The following is a 24,932-nucleotide window of genomic DNA, read 5'->3' as shown; positions in this document are numbered from 1 at the left end:
TCCCTGCTGCCAGTTTCTCCCTGGACTGTCCATCCTCCAAGTGCCTGTCTGCTAAAAGTACCTTCCCGAAATATAAGTCTGATCCTGTTAAAATCTGTCCTCCCTTAAAGTCTTTCCGTGGCTCTGTCTTGCCTCCACTGAAAAATCATGACATGGTGCCTGAGCCGCTTCGTGAGGCAGCCCCGCCTTCACAGCCTCGCTTCACACCATATCTGACACCCTTCCTCCCCTCGTGGAATCGCGGGCCCTTGCCAGGCTCACCATGCTCTGACATCCCAGCTCATAGTTACCAGCCTTTCTTCGTAAGCAGATCCTGCCCCTTCACACCCCGTTCCTGTGCCCGCACATACCCACACCAGCCTCGGTGTACATGTGAGGGGAGGCTCTGGCCTCTCTGGTTCCATGGAGGGAATTCGGGGTGAGAGAGGATCATGAATCTGGACCCAGAAAACATACATCTTTATTTTTTACTAACATCTGACTATGATGTAGCATTTCTTTCCCTTGCACATGAAGTCACCAAACCAGAATAAGAATCTGAGAGTTGGTTGCAAGTAGAAATCGTAGATCTTTTCCATCACATTAAAACTGTTGTAAATACCCCCAGAGAGTCAGTAGTTCTTGGACCCACCACTAGATTCATTATTCCTTACACAGATAAAGAAGAACATCTGTTACTACATCATAAATTTGGATGTTTTTTTCCCCTAGGTATTGTAATAACTGCACTTCAAGGTAACTATTTTCCTTAGTAAACTTAGGTATTTAAAACATTTTTCTAGAAAGAGGGCCATACTCTTCACCAGACTGTCAGAGGGGACCATGGCACAAGGAGGGTTCAGCATCCACAATAGACTGGCAGCGTCTTGAGGGCCATGACTGGACCCTCCTTTTTTGCCCTAGGACTTCGCGCAGTGCTTTACCACATTACGTGGGCTTTTAATAATAGTCCGTGTGGCTTTCATGAAATCTACCTCTTCCAGGTGTGGAACAGCTGGGACTGAGGCAGGGTCAAGTATGGTCCCAACCCCATGCCTGCAGCAATGCCCATGGTGCGGGTGGACCCTCCTTCCTCCAGGGATGGAGGATGCCCGCTTGCCCCTTGGGGTCTGCCCCTCACACACCTAGCCCCCGGTGTGAAGAAGCAATGCGGGGATTTAGGTTGTAGGAGTGCCAAGCTTGTAATGGCCTGCAGCGTACACCAGTAGCCTAACATGGGGCATGAATCGCAGCGAGCCACAGTAAAAGAATGGGCATCAGAAAAGCTGTGGCTGATTTTCATAACGAGGGGAAGATGTGAATATATTTTCTGTCTAAGCTAAGGGACACTTCTCCTTGCATAAAAAGGGAGGCAGCCCCCCTCCGCCCACATCAGGGTTATTTGAACCTTCATCCATTCAGTAAACCTCTGCTGAGTGCCTCCCATGTGCTGGGCACGAGGAGCACCTCGGCTTCAGGACTCAGTCTCTGCACTTGATCGTCATGTCCCTGAGAGGGTCACTGCCACCCCCTCAACATCACTTCAGATGTCATCTGCATGCTGGGGACTCCCACACTGATGTTTCTGGCCCCGGCCCGTCCTTAACAGACATCACAAGCTTCACGTAGACAGAACCGAACTTCTGATGGCTCCCATCAAACCTGGCCAAACAGCCACCAGAGTGACCCTGTCGCTTTGCAGGCCGGCCACGTCACTGCTCCCAGAACCCAGAAAGGGCCTCCCACTTACCCAGGAATCAGAGGTGGGGCCCTGACCACAGCCTGCAGCTCACCGGGCACACCGCCTGCTCCGCTCCTGTCGGGCTCTGTCCTCTTACCCCAGGCGCCTTTGCCAGCACTCACAGGTGTTCTTGAATGGATGGAAGCAAAGCCGCTGCTCTCCTAGAGGCCATCTCTAAGCAGAAAGCAGATTGCCGTCTAATGGAAGTGTAGGTAGAGTCAAGTGTCCTGTGCTGCCAAGAAAATTAAAGCAAGGCAAGGAGGGGAAGACGGAGAGAGAGCCTTGCCGACTTCCATGGATGGTCAGGGGAAGCAAAGTGACTTGGTTGCAAACGAAATGTATAAAAGTCCGGAGCAGGGGCTCCATCTGGGTGTTTATTAAATCCAACCCATGGGTGCTTACTGTGCTATTTTAACACGGACACTTACTCGGAGATTACTTCAGCAGGGGTCCTTGGACTCGACCCCAATATGAGAAGTCTTCTGCCGAAATGTGGAACTCCCCTAATGGGTTCAGAGCAGAAAATGCAGTGTAGTTCCAGATGTCTTCTAGCAGGGCAGGGATGCATGGTCCAAGGGGCGAACGGAACACGTTTGTGCCTTCTGAGGCTGTATAAAATAGTTGACCTAGCTCTGCCCCGGCTCCGGAAGCGTGGGCATTCAGTACGTTGGCCCTCATCACACAGGTCAGTGACTCTTGACCTTGACTAAGATTCCTTAGAGCCTCAGTTCAACATGCAGATCCCTGGGCCACATCCCCTAACGTCTGACTCAGTGGGTCTGGCATGGGACCCATGGCTCTGCAGCCCTCCACACACATGGGGTCTGGTGACCACACTTTGGAAAACTCGAATCTAGTCATTCTGGTTTCATTGTTGATGTTTGGTTTGAGGACAGAGTTGTCCACATAAGGACAAGGGACAGTGCTGTCATGGCCCCTCTGGAGCCCCTCATCTCTTTCCCAGTGCTCGAGCGCATACCTCCATGGGGCCACGTCGTGTCAGACTTGGGTGTCTGATGATCCCATCTGTCGTACTAGACCAGGAGCTCCTCGAGGGCTCGAGTGTGGGTTCCGAGGGCCTATGACCGTGCCTGGCACCCAGCGAGATGTCCATCAGTATTTGGATAATCCTCAAGCTAGTGCGCTGGGGTAAGCAGACACCTCCCTGCATCGTCTCGTGTCCTTGTCCTTAGGACTCGCACAGTTACTGTGTCTGCACCTCTCCGGAAGTTCTAAAGAACAAGATCCTTGGAATACGAGCATATCATGAGAGCCGGCACAGGGGAGGGTACAGGTGGGAGGCACGGGCATGGGTGACGGCTGTAGCTGGCGCTGTGATGGGCAGTCAGCTCCGTGAGGCTCTGCTGCACAGCCCTTTGAACTTCTCCCAGGGTGGTCCCAATGCCAAAGTAACAAATGAGGGGCTTTCTCATTCATAATTAGGACTTGCCGCCAGGTTGCTGGTTCAAACCTCGCGGAGTCTGCTCGGTGGCCCGGGTCCTGATGGCACCAGAGTGGTACGAGGGGCTTCGAGGGGCAGGGCTGGTTCAAGGCAACCCAAGCTCTTCTGCTGCTGGCCTTCTGGAATTCATGTGCGCTGTGATCACTAAGCGAGTCTTCTGTTACCGAATGCAGAAGCTCCTTACTACTGCTATGGAGAGATGTCCAACATATGTAATTAAGTGGAAAACACAAGGCTCAGAACTTGGCATGTTGAATGTGCTCTGTGTGCTGTTAAAGCAAACACCAGCTCTGGGAGGGGCTCTGGGGACAGGCAGACAGGCGCTTTTTCACTGTACCCTTTCCTGACTTTTGAATCTCCCATTGCATGAGAACCTATTTAGTCCTTCTGGAGCCTTCGCATCGTTGGATCCAAAGAGGACTTGTAGCCATCAGGGCCCCCCCCCCCCACCCCAGCCTCCACAGACAGAGCTCGTGTTCAGTCCCATTTCTGTCCAGCTCAGAATCCATCACCAGGATAAACAAAATAGCACTTTGGAACTGTCTTTGTGAATGTGTGTATCTTTAAAGCAATTCGTACTTCTCTCCTGAAAGCTTAGTTAAACATACCCTGCAAACCCTGTGGAGAGGGGGCTGAGCACGCAGGGACCAAATCTGGGGGCTCACCCAGATCTACTCGTCAGCAGACAGCGGGCCCCTCGGGCGAGTCCACTTAGCCTCCCCCTGGCCTGGGTTTCATGTTCCATAATTGTGTCTGCCTCCACGTGAGCTCCCAGGAGTTAATAGGCGCCAAGTGTTCAGTGGTCCCTTTGCCAGGGTCCAGGCGATGTTAGCTGCTGCCATCATTATGAACATGTCTGACACCCTCTGGTCTGGCTCCTGTTGGAAAGCTAGCAGCTACCGAGAATGCTAAGTGACCTTCCACTGGGCCTGGCTCTGTTGTTCACAGTTCAATAATTAGCCATCTTTTTTTTTTTTTTCAAAGATTTTATTTATTTATTTGAGAGAAAGAGAATGACAAAGAGCACGAGAGGGAAGAGGGTCAGAGGGAGAAGCAGACTCCCCGCTGAGCAGGGAGCCCGATGCGGGACTCGATCCCGGAACTCCAGGATCATGACCTGAGCCGAAGGCAGTCGCTTAACCAACTGAGCCACCCAGGCGCCCAATATTTAGCCATCTTAATAGGAAAAAATAAAATCTGAGACATGTTTTGTCTCCCCCTACCCAGTTTTATATTCTCCGTATTTCTATGTATTTCGGATGCCCGTGGCGTGCATACATGCGTCACATAGCCATGCACACACTGCTGGTACGACCCGACGAGCTCAGGACTTTCCACTTTGTATATTGCCCTTTGTTCTTTTGGCTTGACATCACTTGTACAGTTCTTACAGCACCTGCTCATCTGCTGATTTGTCATTTTGATGGCAAAATTTTATGTTCTTCTCTCGATGAATTAGGGTTTACATAACCAGTCTTGGTTGGTGAGCGTCTTGGTTATTTTGGTTTTTCAATAATGAATTTTTGTTCAGAAAAATAACCCCTGAAGATATTTTTCAGAAAGAGAGATCATCAGGGCAAAAGAGATGCTGTCTTAAGGCTTCTTAGCATGTCGCTTTGCAGAGGGATGGACTGCTTGCAAGAGCAGCTAAGGTTTCAGGGGCGCCTGGGCGGCTCAGTCATTAAGCGTCTGCCTTCAGCTTGGGTCGTGATCCCGGGGTCCTGGGATCAAGCCTCGCATCGGGCTCCCTGCTCGGCGGGAAGCCTGCTTCTCCCTCTCCCGCTCCCCCTGCTTGTGTTCCCTCTCTCGCTATGTCTCTCTGTGTCAAATAAATAAAATCTTAAAAAAAAAAAAAGGGGGGGGAGCAGCTGTGGTTTCTTCTCTCCCAACCCCCAGCCCAAATTTCAGAGGTATAAGCCCAGAGCTCCAGTCTGGCCTGGGGTACGAACACTACTTCTTTCAGACCTTCTGTGGCAAATCCAGAAGATAAGGGGCGGGCTGCCGTGATTTTCACCCTCTCTCAGCACGTTAGTGGGACCTCATAGATGTTTAGCTTTATATTTGTTAGCACAAAACTCAGCGTTTTCCCATCTCTGTATTTACTCTGTGTTTCCTTATATTTCAAGAACATGGCTACAGTGGAAACGGTAGTAATTCTGCACATTTTCTGGATTTTAATTACTTGCTCATATTTATCAGGACTTTTGCCTATTAATTGATTTCCTCTTCATTTGAGTTTTAGTGATTTCATTGTCCAGAGGCATTATATCTAGTTTATAGGAGATAGATCCCATCAAACTTATTGTCAATCTTTTTTGATATGGTTTCAATAATAGAAAATGGTCTTTCCTTCCCAATCCATTTTCTTAGTATTGTTTTATGATTTATCTTTAACCTGTTTGGCATTCATTCTAGCATATGAGGTAAGATATGTGTCTGTTCATTATTCTTCATATGAATATCTAGTTTGTCCAATAGTGCTGATGATCCCTTCACCTGATACCGTACATCGGAGAAATCAGATGTTAATAGCTACATATATATCTGGGTTCCTGTCTGGAATGCCATTCCGTTGATCTGACTTTTCATTCTAATAAGCACCACACTGTTTCCTAATGTCTCTGTTTTCTATTTGGATATTTTGTACATCCAGTTTTCTGTTGTTGGGATTTTGGTTTAAAAAAACCTTTAGTATTTTGAGGGGTGCATGGGTGGCTCATTCGGTTGAGCATCCAACTCTTGGTTTCAGCTCAGGTCGTGGGATCAAGCCCCATATTAGGCTCCACACTCAGCGTGGAGTCTGCTTCTCTCCTCCCTCTGCCCCTCCCCACCCCGAAATAGATTGATAGTAGGTAGGTAGGTAGGTAGGTAGGTAGGTAGGTAGATAGATAGGTAAGTCATTTTTTTAAAAAAGCCTTGGGTATTTTGATCACCTAATTTTTCTGTACACATCTTGTCATTTCACCAAGTTTTATAAATCTGCTTGGGAGAAGAATTTATATTTATTTATCTTTAATGGAAGTGCAAGTAAGAAGTGTCATCATTAACTTTCTTTGCCACTAGCATTTTGTAATTCAGTTTTCTATAAATGGAATTTGTACCGTGTTATTTTAATTCCCACGTGTTTAATATTTATATCCCTATTGTAGATGAGATAAATCCTACATTTCATTTCCTGGATATTTATTACTGGTTCATGGGAGTTTTATCTTTTTTTTTTGCCTTTACCAAAAAAACATGGGGCTTTGCTGAATTCGTGGGTTATCTCTGATCATTTGCTTCAGTGAATCCCCTGGATTTGGTGAGCGTGTGACTGTATTACCCACAGACAGTGAATTTGCGCCCTTTTGCAACAATCAGGACATCTGATCCTCTTCTTTCCTTCCTGTTCTTCAAAGGACCATCTCTCTCTTATTTCTCTGTAGAGAATAATGGAGCCTCTTGGTTCTGAGTGGCTGCCCTGTTCACGTGGGCCAGTCTAGTGCTCCCCCCATTCAAAATCAACTGTGACCTGGTTTTCCGATTCCAGGTGGTAGGAACCGTTTAACTGTGTGTCCTGGTCTCCGAGCAGTGTAGTGGATTTTCTAGTAGGATTATTTTCTATATATTGTATCTCTTTACATTTTTATATTACCTATTTTATAGATTTTCTTGCCTCAGGATTTCAGACAAGTTCAAGCTTGCTGTGTTTTATTATTCACTGTGCTTTTTAGGGTGACTTACTTCTCTGGAAAGTTATTTTCTACATAGGATGTTGGCGAGGGTGGTTTAAAACCTTACCTTAGCCTGTTTAAAACATCTAGCCGGTCTTCACCTTTTTACTCGAAGTGGGTTTCTACCCTCTTTTGTTAGATTTGGAGTTTTCTTTAAATACGTATGTATTTTGTTTTTATAGGTGAATTTGGCCTGGTTACATTTACTGATGTAACCCTTGTCTTAACATCTGTCTTTATTGTTGATAACTTTACTTTTCTCTAATTCATGGTATCTCCGTCATATATTCTCTGAACTATTTAAAGAAGATGGGCCAAAAGCCTTCCTTGACTGTCAGAGTATCCTCAGCCCTCCAGTCCAGCCCTGCTCCATGTCTCCTCTTACTTCTGGAATTCACCGCCAGATGCAGAACCATGGAGCCCTTCTGAAATCTTTAAAAAAAAAAAAAATCTATTTCTTTTTGATTCTCTTATCATCACGCGCGTTATTACACTATATGTCACGCACAGCAGCAGGTTATACTTCACTGCGTTAACCGTCCCGCTCCCTCTGCAGTGAGGCCCGATCTTTTATGCCATACTCCAGACCTACAGATACTCCGCTGGTGAACTCTTCCAAGTTATTTGCATTTTCCAAAGGTTGTCTGCTACCTTCACAAAGCTGCTGCTTTTTAGCAGGATTATCAACGAGTGGTAAGAATCCTTTTTTTTTAATCTTTATTTATCTATTTAAGTCATCTCTACACCCAACGTGAGCCTCGAACTCACGACCCCGAGATCAAGAATCCTGCACTCCTCCGACTGAGCCAGCCAGACGCCCCAATAAAGAATCCTTTACTCAATAGCACACGGTGAATATTTTTCACCAGGTGTCATCCCAGGAGGTGACAGACACAGACAAATCCATTCTTACCATTCACGTAGTTTAACTTCTACTGATCTCAGAAATTGATCACCTGGGTATTCGGGGTCCTTCTGGTAAGGGGTAAGCCTGGCGAGCCCCCACCCTGTCGTTGGAGAAGAACCCAGTTTCCTGGCCGGAATTACTGTACATCAGTAATGGCAGGCACAGCTGAGCTGTAAGGCAGCTGCTGGCTGTGTACGTCCTCCCTTCAGGACAGACCTGAAAGAGAGTTTGGCTTGTCCACCGGGAACCCCTTCCCAAATGAATTCTGCGATAAAACCAGGAAGGTTGTTTGTTTAACTTAAAATTGTCATCACGTCGACCTCCCAAAAAGTATTTGAAAGTGGCCTTAACACAAAACACAGAATCACTGAGGCTCTTAGGGTGGATTGGGGGAGTTCAAGGGCAGAGCTCTGCGGGGATACTTTTAAGGCCTTTAGCTCAACTGTAGGGGGAGCCTGGGTGGTGCAGTGGGTTAAGCAAAGGACTCTTGGTTTCTGCTCAGGTCATGATCTCAGGGTCATGAGATCAAGCCCCGCGTGGGGCTCAGTGCTCAGTGCTGAGTCTGCTTGAGACTCTCCCCCCTGCCCCTCCCCCGTCTCTACAATACAGAAATAAATCTTTAAAATTTAAAAAAAAAAAAGCTCAACTATTCAGTAGCCTGATGTGACTAAGACATTCCATACGTAGGGTTTTTAAAGAGTTCTGTATCACTGTGACTGATGTACTGTTTTGCTTGACTACAAGGGAAAACTTTATGTTGTAATTAAACCTTTCTATTTTTTTCCCCCGTGTCTAAGTATTGTGAACTTCCTTTGTGGTATTTTAGTGATTAGACAGGATGGAGGGTGTTCTTAAAGATTCATGGCCAAATCCGATGATGTCAGAACGAAGGGAAGGGACGGTCTTCGTGGGGCCAGCAAGTCTGGCCCCGTCTGAATTGTTTGTCTAACACTTCACAAGTAGAATAGGAACCGCTGAATTATTCATTTTCACGTTGCCCTAAAAAAGGCACTTACACTGCCGAAATGCAGACTTTTGGTGCCGGCAAGAGGAAGAGGAAGGATGCTGTCTTTCCTGAGGGTGCTGGGCCCCTCTGCCTTGTTCTCCAGTTTCACTTCCCAGCCCTGCGGGGCGGAGGCAACCGCCGGCTGGCTCAAGTGCAGGGCACTCAAGGTGGCGGAGTGGGGGGGGGGTGGGGGCGGGGGACGACGACAAATTCTCTGTGGGCCTCTGAAACCACCATGAAGCTGAGTCTTGAATTTGGTGGGGAAAGACCAGGAGGAGAGGAAGGTTTGGAAGGAGCTTTAGGTTGGGGAGGAGCTCTGTAGTCAGAGGCCCCCAGGGGCATGGGTGTGGTTGGAGGAGCCCAGCCTGTGCTTAGACGGCCCGGGAAGTTAGTTGCCTTGGCCTTGGGCTTGAGGAGAGGAAGGGGGAGGGAGCCGCGAGTAATCACTAGGATGCAACTGGAGCTCTTTTTTTATTCTGTTTTCACTTCTCTGCCACCAAGCCTCCTCTTAACATTTCCTGCCAAGTAGTACTTAGGGGAGAAAGGGGGTAATTAGGATTCCTTACGCTGGGGAATAAAAGCAGGGCTCTTGCCCTTAGCCAGCTGCTCCCTGTGACCGTGAGCCCCTTCATCAATACCCTCCCCTGGGCCTCAGTTTGCCCACCTGTGAAATGTGAGTGGTTTTCTCCTGTAGGCCTGCGGTTCCCACCAGCTGCGCATGCCCTGCACACCACCGGGGCCCTCGAGCAGCAGGGGCGGTGCCGGGAGTCAGATGCCTTCTCGAGCATTAGCTCGGCCAGCACCTGTCAGCTGTAGGCAGGGCAGCTACAGGTTAAGCAAACAGGGAAAGAGAAACAAAATCTGAAAGGCTGTTCTAGAAGAGCCAGGGCTCAAATTGGGGAAGCAGCGCTCCAGCCACTGGAAAGATGTGCTGACAGATTCTACACTAAATACGTGCAGGAGACATTTAAAATGTGTACATTAAAAATGACATTAACAGTGGCCCTTCCTGAACATTTTTTTTTTAAGGCTAAAAGTAAACAGGCTAAAAAAATTTAAAAAAAAAACAAAAGTAAACAGGCAACAGTTTGGGTCCACAGGCCTGCTGGGTGGTGTTCTCTGCCGAAGGGCCCTCACCCTGGCCGCTCCGGCTCCTGGGGGGGCACGGGTGCACAGTGAGCAGTGAGGGGGTGCACAGAACCTGGGTGTCCCGTCCAGAATTCATTTTCCTCCCATTCTCTGGCCTCAGCAGTCTTTCCCTGGATCAAAGAAAAATATTCATGTGCAACTTTCCAACCATGTTTTTCTTACAGAGGTGAGCTTTTCATGGGCATTTTTTCCTCCCCTATGCTGAGCAAGTAAATTGAGATTCTGGGGGGTTAACTGACTTCGCACAAGTCTGCAAAGTGCGGAGTCTGGGCAGAGCTGGGCTTCCAGCACAGAGGCCCCCCTCTGATGTGGGTTCTTTCCTGGGGCCTCAGCTGCAGCCACCCCCCGGCTCTTCATCTCATTCCCGTACAAACAGAGTGGCACGGTCAACATCCTACAGGCTTCATTGTCGACCCCTGGTGTTGGAGGGATACAAAACTGCTGTGAGGGTCGTTGCTTTTTTCGGTTTACTTTTTGTGTTAAATTAACAACACACAGTAGATGACAGGACCCCGAGGTGCCTGGGTGCAGTTCCAGCCCCCCTATTTGGGGTCGCCTGTCTTACCCTTCCCCACCCCACCCCACCCCACCCTGTTTTATTGTGAGGCGCTTCCAGAATCCTTTCCCTTCACCTCAGAATGTTTTAGCATGTTGACCTCATGTAAAGACTCTTCTTCTGTACAATACTGTCATCAGATCAAAAACTAATTGTGTAATAGCATCAGTTCTTAAATTTCTAGTTACCTACCCCCAGTCATAGATGGTTTAATTTTTTTTAAGTTGTTGGGCTCAGGATTCAAATAAAATCCAGACGTTGGGATTGGTTGGTATGCCTCATTCATTTTCTGGATCCCCCTTCTGGATCTTTTCTTCTCCTGGCAATTTATTTGCATAAGAAACTGGCTCATTTGTCCTGAAGAGTTTCCCACAGTCCGGGTTTTGCCAACATAATCCCCAGATGTAGTTGAGTGCGGTGTTTGTTGTTGAACCTAGAGGGTCAATCAGATTCAGACTGGAAATTCTGGGCAAAAGCCGCTCCATAGGTGGTGTTGAGTATCTTGTAATGTTCTCAGGTATTGAAAATCAGCTCTGACCAGAAGAGAAAGATCCTGATTTTCATGTGCGACAATAAGAACGGTTATGTGCGTGGGTCCTGGTGTACAAAGCCCTTTTCCACTCCGGCAATGCTCTTACTCTCTCCTTGTGCCAATTTCTTTGAGAAAGGCTGCATTATTCCTGCTGTGCAGATGGCTATCAAGCTCACAAGTCGGCCCAAGGTCAAACAACTAAAAGGCAGTGGGGAAGAATTTGAGCCTGTTTGCTCTGCTGGCCATGCTCATTTGCTTCTCCAGACCACAATTTCCCTAATTTCACCTCCAGTACCTCCATCCTACCTGGGGCCCCCTGGCACTTGATTTAAGGAAAGAAATCTCCATCCAACCTGTTCCCTGTTGCTTTGAGAGCAACAGTGTTAGAACGCTAGAGAAATGGCAAGAAGCCCCCCGAAGTTGCATCCCGACACTTATCCCAGGAGGCTTTGGATGGTCTCGGTAGCCACAGCAGAATGAATTATGCAATCTCATAACCTGATTGTCAGCCACAGCTGCCCCATGCGCCTGCCCAGAGTTGACTGCAGCCTGAGTGACAGTCACAGGCTGTTTCTGATCACACGGATGGTCAGACGGTGGCAAGTGACCGGCTGCTTGGAGCTGCCCTGTTGGTTTGGCACAGGTGCTAAGCCTCGTGCAGACTGGAGACCACTTCGTTGGTCAGCTAGCCACAGATTAACCTAAAGGAGAATTGTATTTCAGTCATTGAAACCAAGTCAGCTAAACAGTGGGGCAAGAAGGGAAATTTTCTTCCCATTTGGGATTGACAAGCGGAGACCTAACTGAAATTGATTTTGTTACTTGTTGTATCATTTAAACTTAAATAGAATGGTCAGAAAAATGAACCAATTGTGGTTAATTTCTGAGCAGGCAGAGGTGATGTTCTGGCCATTTCACTGTCTGAACACGATTTCATTTCCAATAAGAATAAAAGCCACTATTTCCCGAAGGTTTGGCCTAGGGGTTAAGCGCCACAGCTGTCTCTCTGCTCAGGCCTATGATTTGACTGGGGAGGGATGGGTCTGCTCTGGAGCAACCCGTTTGATCAGAGGCTTGGAAGGGAGCCAAGTGGCTTCACCCCTGCCCTCCACTCCTGCCAGAGCAGAGATAGCTCAGCGTGGGTAGAACATGAAAGATAGGTCTGGTCATACGCAAGAGGGCTGTCCAGAGGACCTTTCCCCAGAGAACACTTTCTCCTCCTCCCTGCTCGTCCTCCCTGGCAGTGTCTGCTGAGTCCCGATTTGTGCCCAGCTCAGTGTCAGGCACGGGGAGACTCTGGGAGCCAGGCCGACTGTCCCTGTTCCGGGGAGCTGACAGTCCAGTGGACAAAACGAAGCCTAACTCTGGATCTTGACATACGTTTTTCTTCAAGGAGATTGTTGTCCCCTTTTTTCCAAGGCTACGAAAAGTGACAAGAAACAAATCTGCAAAAGCAACTTACAGACTCTTTCCTTAGAAGTCATGTGTACAGTTAGGCAAAATACCCTACCCCCTCTGCTCTTTAAAATACCAGCCCATGAGCCTCGGTGGCTCTGTCGGTTGAGCATCTGCCTTCTGCTCAGGTCATGATCTCAGGGTCTTCGGACTGAGCCCCATGTCCGTGTCCGGCTCCCCACTCAGCAGGGATTCTGCTTCTCCCTCTGCCCTTCTCCCGACTTGTGCACTCTCTTTCTCTCTCTCTCTCTCTCTCAAAAAATAAATAAAATCTTTTTCGAAAAATAAAAATAAAATAAAATACCAGCCCACGAATGGTTGCCTGTCAAGTGCAGAGCAGACTTCCGGTAGGACACAGATGTCGTTAATTTGTATATTTCGTCAGCCAGGATTTAGCATGCCCCTGTTGCGTTCTCTGAGCTTACACTGGTGAATAAATAAGCGATCGATATATGAAGAAGATACTTGGAGGCCAGAATAAGTGCAATAAAAATAAAATGAGTGGGCAGAGGGGGAGCAGGGCTGCTGGGAGGACTTTCAGAGGACGGCCACCAGGGCTGAGCCATGGATGGTGACCACAGCCACCCGTGGGGGCTCAGCAGAGGGGACAGCCATGCAGACAAGCAGAGTTCCCAGGAACAGGACTGAAGAAGCCACGAGAGCATTAGCTGATTGAGCCACAAGAGGAAATTTACACGGGATGCATGTTACTAATATGTTTAAAAAACAGCCGCCAAAAGCAGAATACACCCCAGCACAGTGGCTCCGATGGGGAAGCGGTGCTTTTCTTAGGCTTCTTTGTTTGGAAGACTTGATGGCCTGAAATCTGGAAAAGGAGCTGAGATGTTTATTATGGGAAGCTGTAATCAGCTGTTGATCCTCTGCTCCCTGCAGGGCCTGGGCCCCTGAGGGGATAAGGGCGTTCTGGCCCAAAAGACACTTTGGGCCTTCCTGGGAGGGAGCGAGCCCAAAAGAAGCTCCTGGAATCCACGGGACCAACCAAAGCCGACTGGTGGCCGGCGGACTAGATTTGACCACAAACCGCCAGGGGGAATGCGGTGGAGGGAAGGGCTAGTCCAAGGGCTGACCGGCCCCTCCCAAGAAGGTAGTGGCCTGGGGCACTGCAGGCTGGGGGGGCGGGGCGCGGTGGGGATGTAGACTTCGCAGGGCTCACATGCCCAGCGGCAGCATGGAGACTGCAGAGGGAATATGAGCTTGGGTATCTTAAGAGAAATACCGTCAGAGAGCCTGGCTGGCTCATTTGGTAGAGCACACAACCCTTGATCTTGGGGTCGTGAGTTCGAACCCCATGTTGGGTATACAGATTACTTGAAAATAAAATCTTTAAAAAAAAAAAAGCAATATCATCAAATTTGTAATAGCTCACTTTGTCTACAGAGAGAAGGAAATGCTTTCAAAGTATTTCATATGACTTCACCTGGCAAAGACAAGACAAAAGAACTTGAAAGCCAATCTCATATATAAGTATTTATGAAAAAAAAATACTCAATAAAATATCAGCACACAGAATTCGGGAGCACATTAACCACAACCAAACGGGCAAATAACTGGTGGTATAATTTACCGTTTTAGCGAGTCAGAGGAGAAAAACCTTTTAATTTGCTCCATAAATGCTTTTTTTTAAAAGGTACTTAATGAAATCAATATCCCTCTTTTATTAAAAAGTCTTAATAAAATAGGAACAGTTGGATATTTCATTAACAAAATAAAAGCACACATATATTTAAAGTCCAAAATGAGCAACATGCTTAATGTTGGAATATTCAGTGCATCGCCCTGGAAGTCAGCCTCCAGGCAGGGAGCCCCACTGTCACCTCGCTTTGTGATGTGCTTCTGGAAGCACTGGTCACTGCCATCGTCCCAGAGAAAGAACTGAGAGAAGGAGCAAGGCAGAAGGAGCCGGCCCTGTCATGGGCCCATGAGGGCACAGGACGCCCTAAAACCCAAGAGAACGACCGAAAAGCTGTTATGAAATCGAACAGGCACCTACCACCCTGTGATTCTTTCCTCTGTGATCTAGGTCGTTCCTCCCTCAGCCCTGCTGTTCTCTGCCCTGCAGACTCCTCTTTATGCTCCGGGTTGTAGACCAGATGTCCCCTCATCCGTGAGACTGTCCCTCCTCCTGTCTGCAAAGGGAACATTGTCCGTCTGTCCCTCGGAGGGCTATCGCTGTATCACATTATACCAAAATCACTTCGGTCTCTTCATGACCCTGCATCCCCCCAAGGAAGAGGCAGTAACAGGGTCCCACTGGCTGCATATTTCTGAGCTCCGAGGACGGGCAGGGTATGTCCCACGTACTAGCGATAAGGCAGATGCCACCATGCACTGCCGGCTCAGCACCAGGGACCTTTGTGTCTCTCTCAGCCAGGGCATGTAGTAGGTGCCCAGGAGGCGTTATTGAGTAGAGAACCCCCACACACACACACACACACACACGCACGCACGCACACCGAAGTTTGTGGCCCGCACCCGTTGGAGCAAGCTGGTCCAGTGCTGGCGGAGGGCGCAGTGCCGCCTTTTCTGGGTACAGCCTTTTCTCTTGGTGACATTGCGTTCCTGTCCTCTGCCCGTGTGGGGGCAGGGAGCTACCTTTCCAGAGAAATCCTCCCCTTCCCCCCCTCGCAATTTAGGGGATTCCGGACTATAGCCAAGAAATCTTCCTCAGCGCCTGGCCCTCTGGCCACCACCTCTTTTTCCTTTTCCTACCTTCTGTTTCTGAACCCAGTCCAGTGAGCCCTGCTTCTGCGTCTCCTCTGCTCCCCCTCCACCCCCCAACCCCCCCCCCCCCCCCCCCCCCCAGTGCTAAGAGAGCCTGGCCTGGTGTGTAAGGTGTCAGGAAAGTGACTGCCTTCCCGACGGTAGAGGCCATCAAATGCAGCCTCTGGGGTGGAGGGGGGAAGTCACTTTATTAAACATCCTAGAGCTTTTTTTAATTTTTAAATTTTATTTTTAATTTTTAAAGCAAGGAGAATTAATCTTTTGACGTTTCTTCTCTTGGTGCCCAAGAACTTTACAATCTCGTGTTGAGACTATTGGCTTTTGACTTGGGTCCAAGAAGACACACTGACCCGAAGGGTGCCCTGGAGGCTTTTCCAGCTGCCCTGTGGATGTCCTTTGTTTTCACAGCTCCTGATGTGGCTGTGATTCTTTGGAATTGAAATACTCACAGCCTTGCCCTGCTGCCATCCCTTAAGCGTTCAGGAGGCTAGTGTGGATGTAAATACAGGGTCTCCAGTGAGGATATCATTTCCCTTCCGTCACTGACCATGTCCTTTTAAGTTCCTCATAAAAGCTGTGTGCTAGGCCAGAGAATACCCTGAAATGATCTGTAGGGAACTGATTAAAGGAACTACAGATTCTAGGCCAAGCAGAAATGACCCGCTATTTGAAGCCGGAGCAGAGCAAAATGCAGTGCAGGTTAATAGATCAGTGAAAGCTGTTTTGTCAAGCTCGTAAAAAGGTGAGGGAACCAAATTTTTTATAATAAATAGTTTCACTGAGCAAACAGTATGTGTAGTTATTACTGACTTTGGAAAAGAAATGATTTTAGGCTAATGTCAGGCTCCAGATCCTGATGTAGGTAGTGGGGCCCTCAAAATGAAAAGAATGTAAAACCTCTGGACTATTGTTGACACGCGTGCTATGAAAGCGTACGCAATGTCATTCATTACTCACTTCTCGGAGAACATTTCTAGTGGTATTAACCTCTGGGCATTTTTGTATTTCTTACTGAGGGCAGTGTGTCTGGTAGGATTCATTTTGTGGGGGGCTGGGGGCAGCAGTTCGGAGGGGAGCGGATTTACAGACTCAGTGGCAGACGTGTGCTCGAGACTACACCCTCACAGGCTTTCAAGAGCCTGCCATCTTGGTCCTTGTCTACAAATACCAGTGGCCATGCACCCCTGATCACAAATAAATAGCCAGCGAGTTGTATCTTCTTTGGTGCCCCTTGGAAAAGCCAATCACGAGCCTACAGACTTTTAAAATAAGAATCTGAACCTTTCCTCGCGCCTGGCATCCCTGGTTCCTTCCACTGTCTCCTCCGGTGGTTTCTGGTCCATTCTGTGAATGGGGACTGCAGCCCCTCTGGGCCCTGTCTTCATCAGGATGCCTGGTATTGAATAGCCCCCGCTCCTTAACAGCAGAGCTCAGTGTTGAGATTATCATTTGAAAGCTTTGGAAATCTGAGAGTAGCTCCCGGAATGAAAAGGTAAGTGCAGTAGTTGTTATCTGGTTCAATATTTTGGTCAGTTTAGCGGTTGCCTGGTAACCGAAGTGAAACTGACCAGAAGATGGAAAAACTTGAAATTCATTTCCAGGGATTGCCTCAGACTGCCAAGAAGGCACCTTCCTGTTTTAATGTGACTAATTTTTTTTTTGTAAGTGCCTTGAAATCCTTTGGAGATGATGCACTGTTTTCTGGATGTTCGGTGTACTAATGAATATCCACAACCATTCACTGCCTGAGAAGAAAGCCCAACAGTCTGCATTTGCGAGGAGGCTCTCGAGACCACCCACATCCCTTAAACCAGGCAGGATGAGGGTGCCATTTCCCAGCCCCTGTGGGTGTCATCCTTGCCCATCCCTGCCTCTAGATGCAGCCAGGATCCTGGGAAACCCTCTGTTCTCTACAGCATGTGTTTGACCCTGAACTGGCCCCTTGGCCACTGGCAGCAGCCAGGCAAAAAGTGAGGAATGGCTGAAAATAGGCAAGGGTGGGCCAGTGGACCCCCAGGTAGCCACAGGTCCCCTTATCTCCAAACCCCCAGGACTGGGGAATTGTACCCAGGGAGACCTGCCGGCTCCTCGTGCAGCCTCTCTCTGAGAATTAAAGCCCTGGCCAGTCTTCTCCTGGTAGAGGGGAGTTAGCAGTGAGGGCTCTGAGGGCCTGCAGTGCTCCCTGTCTCTGTCCTCCCTACACGCAGCAAAAATGCCTTGAACACCTGCTCTGCACCTTTCTGCTCCAATTCCTCTTGAGAGACACAGAGCAGAACCTGCCTCTCTGTCCTCCCTCCACCTACGCTGCCAGAAGGGGTAGCTGGTATTCCAGGGGGAAATCAGCCCCAGAGGGGAACACCCCTCTGGAAGACAGACCCCAACCCCAACAGTGTCTGTGATCCGAAGCAAAACAGATGGACCACAGGTACAAAACAAGCATGGAAAATACTCCAGCAAACAAGGAAGATGTGACCAAGGCAGAGCAGAAACAAGGAGTCATTAAAAAACGAAGGAAGGGGCGCCTGGGTGGCTCAGTGGTTAAGCCTCTGCCTTCAGCTCAGGTCATGATCCCAGGGGCCTCCGCAGGAAGCCTGCTTCTCCCTCTCCCACTCCCCCTGCTTGTGTTCCTTCTCTCGCTGTGTCTCGCTGTCAAATAAATAAAATCTTTTTTAAAAATTAAAATTAAAATTAAAAAATGAATGAAGTATGAAGAACAGAATCACCAAACCAAGGAACGAAAGAGCAAAGTTACAGGGTGGGTGCAGCTACATAAATCTGGGTCAAACTGAAGAACCAGCCAGAAGGCAGCAAGAAAGGCTAAAGAAACAGCAGGTGTAAAGCAAAGGTTGCGTGTTATAGAGGGACTGAAGGAGATGGGGGCTTACAGAGGACCCCGCAGGAGAATTAGCGGGAAACCCTCCCTGCCAGCGGCTCAGGATCTCGGCTCCTTCCACCCAGGCCATTGCCCTGCAGACCACCAGGTTGTGCAGCGGCCTGCAGATCGGGTTCCGGGCCCCCGGCCGCAATGCCTTTCCCGCCCTGTCCCACAAATACGAGGCACCAGCAAAGGCAGGAGCCATGTCTATACGGGCCTGTCCTGTAGACCCCAGCCAGGGCCCAGACACCGGCAGGTGTGGGGAAGCAGTCGTGGGATGAGTGAGGGAGTGAGTAAGCTCTGCCGGTAGCCGGGGAAGTCAGCCGTGTAGATCTGGACTTTGTAAATACGCGATGAATAACCATCTCATTAAAGTGCCAAACTGTGCTCAGTGGGATTTGCCTTGGGAAAAGTCCGTAAAACTTTTTCTTTCACCTTGAACCAAACGAAGTTCGCACTTTGTTGACGACACTCCATACCGACTGTCAGGCGTCCTTTTCTGTCGTGTTTAAGCCCCTTCACACTTCCAGTGATTTCTCTGCCCTTTGGAGTCAGCACACTCTCTTCTCTGGTACCGAGGCTTTTCCAAGAGGTCTTGAGGTTTCTGGCTGAGATGTTTCCTAATGTCCGCCCCCCACCCCCCACCCCCGGCTCCCAGCACTTCACTGCAGGGGCCCAGGTTGAGTGGCTGGGTCTTCCAGAGACAACTGCCTTCTTTACAAAATTGCCCTAAAAATAGCTTCATTTCACTTAAGCCATTTTAGAAACTGTTTCGGATTTTGTTCAGACCCAGCTCAAAGCAGGATACTATTTCAAACAGGTATAAGGAGCATCGAACCCTCTCACAAGGCCTCTGTTACCCGGTTCAGGCTGCTGGGAGTTGATACGGTGGCCTCATTGGGGAGAGCCTCGGGGCCAGAGGGGGCTCAGGATGCAGCAAAGAACAAAAACAGACCAGCCAGGGCCCGAGTCCAGTTTGGCCAACTCTTGATATTAGGGGTGGGTGGTGGTGAGAGCCAGACAAGCAGGTTTCAGGGACAGAAAGCTCCAGGGATGAGGGTGAAGGAGACACATAGCCCGGCCTTCAGAAGGCTCCCAGTGTACGGGGACCTCAGCTCTATCACCTGTCAATTCAAATCTGTGGCGGTGGGGGAGGGACTGCCCTACTCCCTGAAATGGAACGGTTAGGTGGGTTTGGCTTTGGGGAGTGCTGGGGTTGGGGGCAGAAGTAGGAGATGAGGGTCCGGAGTGGAGGACAAGCCAGGGAGACAGCACAGTCCCTGAGGCTCTTTATAGGCCCACATGTGGTGGGAGCTGTTGGAGCACAGGGCCCTGGGGCTGAGGGGTGGGCCGAGGCGGGTGGTGGGCAGAGCCTCATGGAAGGGCCTGGTGTAGAGCACCGAGCAGGGAGCAGGGGCCTCCTGGGTACACCTGGAGTATGGAATCAGGGGGCCCCGCAGGAGCAGGCCCTGAATCCGGGCAAGGATCTGTGGCTGTAACATTGTGCTCCCTCTCTGTCACGGGCCTACCGAGTCAGCCTCGGCCTCCTGACAGGGGCCACGGGGAGCAGTCCCACAGAAGATGGGGCCGTGTTTGCCCAGGTAGCCTGTTCTAACCTACCACAGACTTTTGGAATTAGGCCTTTATTAGAACTCAGCATTCTTCTCTCTCATGATGTTGTATGTTGGGATCATATATTTGCCTTCAGATGACTCAAAGGAGTAGTACTTTGAAAACAGAAAAAAGGAAAAAAAGACCCTAACAGCTCCCTGTGCATGAGCCAGCAAGGTGATGACCATGAACTCGGGTGGTTAATAGAGCAGACTGCAGAGTCCGCCAGCCTCCATTCCTATCCTCCCACGTCCCTCTCCTCCACCTTCTTGTGGTTCATTCCATCCTGGCAAACTTCTGTTCATCCTTCAAAACCCAGTTCACACATCACCTCCTTTGAAGCCTTCCCAGATTCCCTCCTCCAAGGAGAATTTCTCTCTCCCTCCTGTTTTTTGGGGGCACTCTTCAGTTTCCAGGTAGGACACATCGTATTTTATCTTTTGATGGCTCTGTCTCCCCAGTGAAATTGGGCAGGGCGGCCGATCCCACAACACAAGCGCACCTCCTCCCGATGGGCAGCGGAGTCCCCTCACAGGTCCACGCGGCCCCTCTCTCCACCAGTGCCCAGGACTCTGCCAGGCCTGTGTGCTGAGCTGGGAACCATGGTCACCCCGAGCCCACCCACTGCCAACTAACGTCTCTCTCTCTCTCTCTCCCTCTCTCTCTCTCTCTCTCACCTTCCTAGGGCTGACGAAATTGAAATGATCATGACGGACCTTGAAAGAGCAAACCAGGTAGGATGTTTCATGGCCTCAGGCTTAAAATCCCAACAGCATAGCTATTTATGTCATCTTGCTAGATGCTTTTGTCTAAGTTCGAAAGCCAGTTATTCTCGTATTTTTTACATATGATTGTCAATGTCGACGCTTTTTCCAGTGTCATGAGAAGTATGTGGAAGGTCCCTTGGTAGAGTCTTTGGTGTGGCCCCAGTGTCCCAGACTCCCTTGGTGACTACAGAGGAGCTGTTGATTTTTCTTTTCCTTAATCCATTTCTTAAATGACCAGTTCTGCTCCGACAGCAGCCGTTACGCTTGAGTTTGGACCAGTGAGTCATACCGTAGGGAAGTCTTCATCTCTGCCTTCAAATGCTTTGAAGCCACTTGCTCAACTGACAGCCCTCTCCTCGCTAATACTTAGGTGTCACGAATGCCTTGGGGTACTTGGTACTGTGTCCTGCACACAATACCACACAGAACAGGGTGGCTCGAAATACTCAGCCACCTGGGGCGCCTGGGTGGCTCAGTCAGTTAAGCGTCCGACTCTTGATCTCAGCTCAGGTCCTGATCTTGGGGTCATGAGCTCAGGCCCCGCATCAGGCTCCACACTCAGCATCAGGCCTCCTAAAATAAATAAATACCCCCCCAGAGCCCCTGACTTCTTCCCCGAGGACTCCACCAAACAGGAAAACATTGCACTTTAGCAAATGGTGTTGCTGCTTTGGAAAGAAAGAGTCTCCCCGTTTATTTCCTTCATTCGTGGGGAGAAACACCCAAAGCTGTGATCGAGCTCTCGGCCTCAGAAGGCCCAGAAGGCCCCAGGCTGTGGCCACGGGCACAGGAAAGCTTAGGGGTTTCCCTCGGGTAGAATCCTGCGTATCCGTGGTCCTGTCAGTAGTAAGAAGGGCTGACAGCTCTTGAGTAACTTGTGCCTGGCTCTATTCTGAGCTCTTGCCATGCACTGAGCCACCGAACCCTCCCTGCAACCCACTCAGGTCGCTGCTGATAGGATTCCCCATTTTACAGACAAGGACACTGAGGTCAGTGCTGGTCAGGTGCAGAGCTGGGATTGGAGCCTGTGCTCGCTCCTCACCGCTACCCTCAGAACCAGGGACACAGAACACAGGTCACTTTGCCTTTCTTTCAGACCCTCTCAGCTACCAAACACACCCGTCCACACAGCTCCTCACTTCCAAGCACTACTTCTCCTTCACCGCACAAAAGTGCTTAAGCATTTATTTACCTTTATTTGCTTAAACGAATTTACTTTGGCCCCTTTACTCTTACTCGGCACTACTCAACTTTTCAGAGACCTTAACTCAGAAGAAGGTACTAGAAAGAGTTCACCTTCTCTGTCAGACTGTTACCCTTTGGGAATCCCAGACTTGTTCCGTGGCCAATCTCAAGCATGCCTCTCCTTTTGATGGCGCTTTGGAGTAAGCTCCAGGTTGTGCAACACAGCTGCAGTCTGGGAAAATCGAATGGACCGTCTCATGCTGTCTCCGAGACAGTCCCCAGGTACTGAAGAAGTTGGGCCAAGTTGGCATACTTCTCAAAGTGCCGAAGGCCGGGCGCCTGGGTGGCTCAGTTGGTTGAGCAACTGCCTTCAGCTCAGGTCATGATCCTGGAGTCCCGGGATTGAGTCCCGCATCGGGCTCCCTGCTCAGCGGGGAGTCTGCTTCTCCTTCTGACCCTCTTCCCTCTTGTGCTCTCTCTCTCTCATTCTCTCTCTCTCTCAAATAAATAAAGTCTTAAAAAAAAAAAAAAGTGCTGAAGGCCACTTGGCTGGATCTCAGTCCTGGGAGACACCAGGCAGGGCTGTGGAGAAAGGGGCCACCCCTTGGTTCAGGTCCCAACTCTGTGTTTGCTGGTTGTGTGGCCTCGGACAAGTCTCTTAACTACTTACAGTTCTTTAAAAAAGAAAAGAAAAAAGGTGAACTTCTGCGAACACACTAAGGGAGAGAGGAGTCAAAGTCATAGAGAAGATGGAATCCTGGTTGGCAGGGGCTGGGTGAGGGGGTACTGGTTAGTGGGAATAGAGCTTCAGCTTTGCAAGATGAAAAAGTTGGGGAGATCGGTTGAACGACAACGTGAATGCACTTAACACTGCTGAAACGTACACTTGAAAATTGGTTAAGATGGTGTATTTTCTATGTATTTTGCCATGATTAAAATGTTTTAACTTTTTTTTAAATGTAAGAAAGAAAGGGAGGGAATGGTAACTGGTACTTCCTTTGCACGATTGCTCTGGGGGTTAGAGGTTAAAATGCCCAAGTACGAAGTAGGTACTTAGATAAATCTGTAGTTGCTGAAGAAGCGCATATTTGGTGGGAGAGTTATAAAGTCCTGCACTGGGGAAATACCAGCGTGGTGGTCATGGGAGAAGTGTAGGCGAGTTCTAACCAACAATTCAGGGTGAGTTAGAGCCTGATGTGGCTGCCCAGAGAAATGAATGCAACCTCAGGCTGCGTTAATAGAAATAGAGTTTCTAGAATGAAGGAAGTAGTGTTCTGCACCAATCTGTAGCAATCAGTCCATGCCCAGGGAATTATAATATATTTATATATTATATAATATATTTCCAGAATTCTGTGGTTTCCAGAATATATTAATATATTATATAAATAATTCTGTGGTTTCCAGAATATATTAATATATTATATAATATATTCTGGAAACCACACTATGAGGACAGCTGGACCTCGAGTGCATTCAGGCTCCACCCCATGGCCAGGACCAGGAAGGAACCGTCATACAAAAGAAATCAGGAGGTTTGGGGACATTTCCTGATCTCTGGGGAACAGGGAGAGGAGACAGAGGGACTTGACACCAAGCACCAGAGGAATAATTTCAGGAACTTGGGATGTGACAGGGTTACAAAGGGGAAGGCCTCGGGTGGGAACATCATGGATTCTGTCCCGTAGCTCTCCAGGGCTGGCCCAGGGAAGGGGTCAGGCTTTTTCATGGCCATGGCCACACTTGGAGGCCGGAGGCTGGCGGGAGGGACCTTACTCCTGATGTAGAGAAGCCCTCTCTCAGTCCTGGCTCTCCAGAGGTGCCCAGAGCTGTGTGCCCCCAGAGCTGTGAAGGCAGATGCGGGCCAGCCCTCGCTGTGGGTGTGAGTTCAGGGATCAGACACAGAGGGAACAGAAGGAGGGATTGCACTTGACTCCGTGGGTTAACAAAGAGAAACATGCCCGGCGTGGCCATGAGGAACACAGTGTTGCAGGCAGGCACAGAAGGACATGGTGAGCCCTGGGGATTCTGGGCCATTCCGTAAAGCCAAAACAAGGAGGTGCAGGGTGGGAGAGTAGGCCCACAGGAGGGGATCTAGATCCAGGTTTGGGGGAGGACTTTGAACATCAGGCCTCTACATGGAAGACCTCTTGTTGAGAACGGTGGAGAATCCTGGGCAGGAGTGAGACGTCGGACGTGTGTTCTAGAAGGATCCCCCTGGCAGAACATCAGAGAACGGATGGGAGTGGAACGACTGGAAGCATCAGTTTCAGGGCAAGGCAGACTCGGGCCCGCAATGAGGCGGTCCCAAGCAGAGAGGAGGCGGCAGGGCGGGAGGAGGGGGACAAAGGAGCCGCACGCCGGTGCAGGCACAGCCAGACATCTGGTTCAGCCGCCTTTCCCATCAAGGGAAATCCCCAAGAGGAGCAATTTACTAGTTCATTGGCATATAACATTATTTTTGCACTAGGTTTATAGTCAAAATGTTCTACTGAGACCTGAAGCTGTTTTCTTGCTGCCACACTCGTGTTTCTATTGTGGCAAAGTGGAGGAGTGGTCAGCAGCCGACAGCCCGGGGTCTCATTTACACCTGTTCATTAGACTTCAAGGCACTTGCCTTCAGACGCGCTGCCTTGATTGGTGGCCGTGATGGTTCAGAACGTTGAAGACTGCGTGATAAATAAGAAGCCACAACTTTGCAGCTTGCGACCGTAGAAAGCCGTCTGGGGACTTCGGCCATTCTGGCACTTGGCCAGCTGTACCCTCACCCGTGTACCTTTCTGAGCAGCTCTAATGTGAGCTGCTGGAGGCACAGAGTCCCAGCCGGCGGCAGGAGGAGGTCCTTCTTTGTGAATGGTCCTCCTTCTGCTAACCTGCTGATTCTTACGGAGGAGACTGCCCTAACGGGAGGACCATGAGCTTGAAGCACAGCTTCACCTCCCCGAGGAAAAGAGCCAAGTGTAGAGAAACATGCAAAGAGTCACAGGAACTCCCAGCAAGGCACGGCACTTTCTTGAACCAAGGTTTCTGGATTCCAATGGGGAACAACTGGGTTTGCATCCCAGATCCCCTATTTCCAAGTCATGTGGCCTTGAACGAACCCCCAGGCTCCTGGTGTGTTTCCTCGTCTACAGAATGAGGGTAGTAATTCACACATCTGAGAGAACACTGCTGAAAAAAATCCACTGAGTAAATTTTGAAGACCTTGATCGGCTTTATTCAGTGATTCCTGAATCAGGCAGCATCCCATCC

General features: G+C 49.4%; 1 protein-coding gene across 7 annotated transcripts in view; it reads left to right on the top strand.

Moving 5' to 3' along the window:
* CUX1 (cut like homeobox 1) overlaps positions 1-24,932 on the top strand; it is a 350,755-nt gene that overhangs the window by 229,134 nt on the left and 96,689 nt on the right. For all 7 annotated transcript variants that reach the window (XM_027612898.2, XM_027612897.2, XM_027612896.2 and 4 more), the window contains exon 9: positions 20,414-20,462. In XM_027612898.2, coding sequence (XP_027468699.1) covers positions 20,414-20,462 — 49 coding nt within the window. The remainder of the gene's footprint in view (positions 1-20,413; positions 20,463-24,932) is intronic.

The sequence above is a fragment of the Zalophus californianus genome, chromosome 10 (assembly GCF_009762305.2).
Source record: "Zalophus californianus isolate mZalCal1 chromosome 10, mZalCal1.pri.v2, whole genome shotgun sequence".
NCBI classification, from domain to species: domain Eukaryota; kingdom Metazoa; phylum Chordata; class Mammalia; order Carnivora; family Otariidae; genus Zalophus; species Zalophus californianus.
This window is presented reverse-complemented; position numbering and strand designations above follow the sequence as displayed.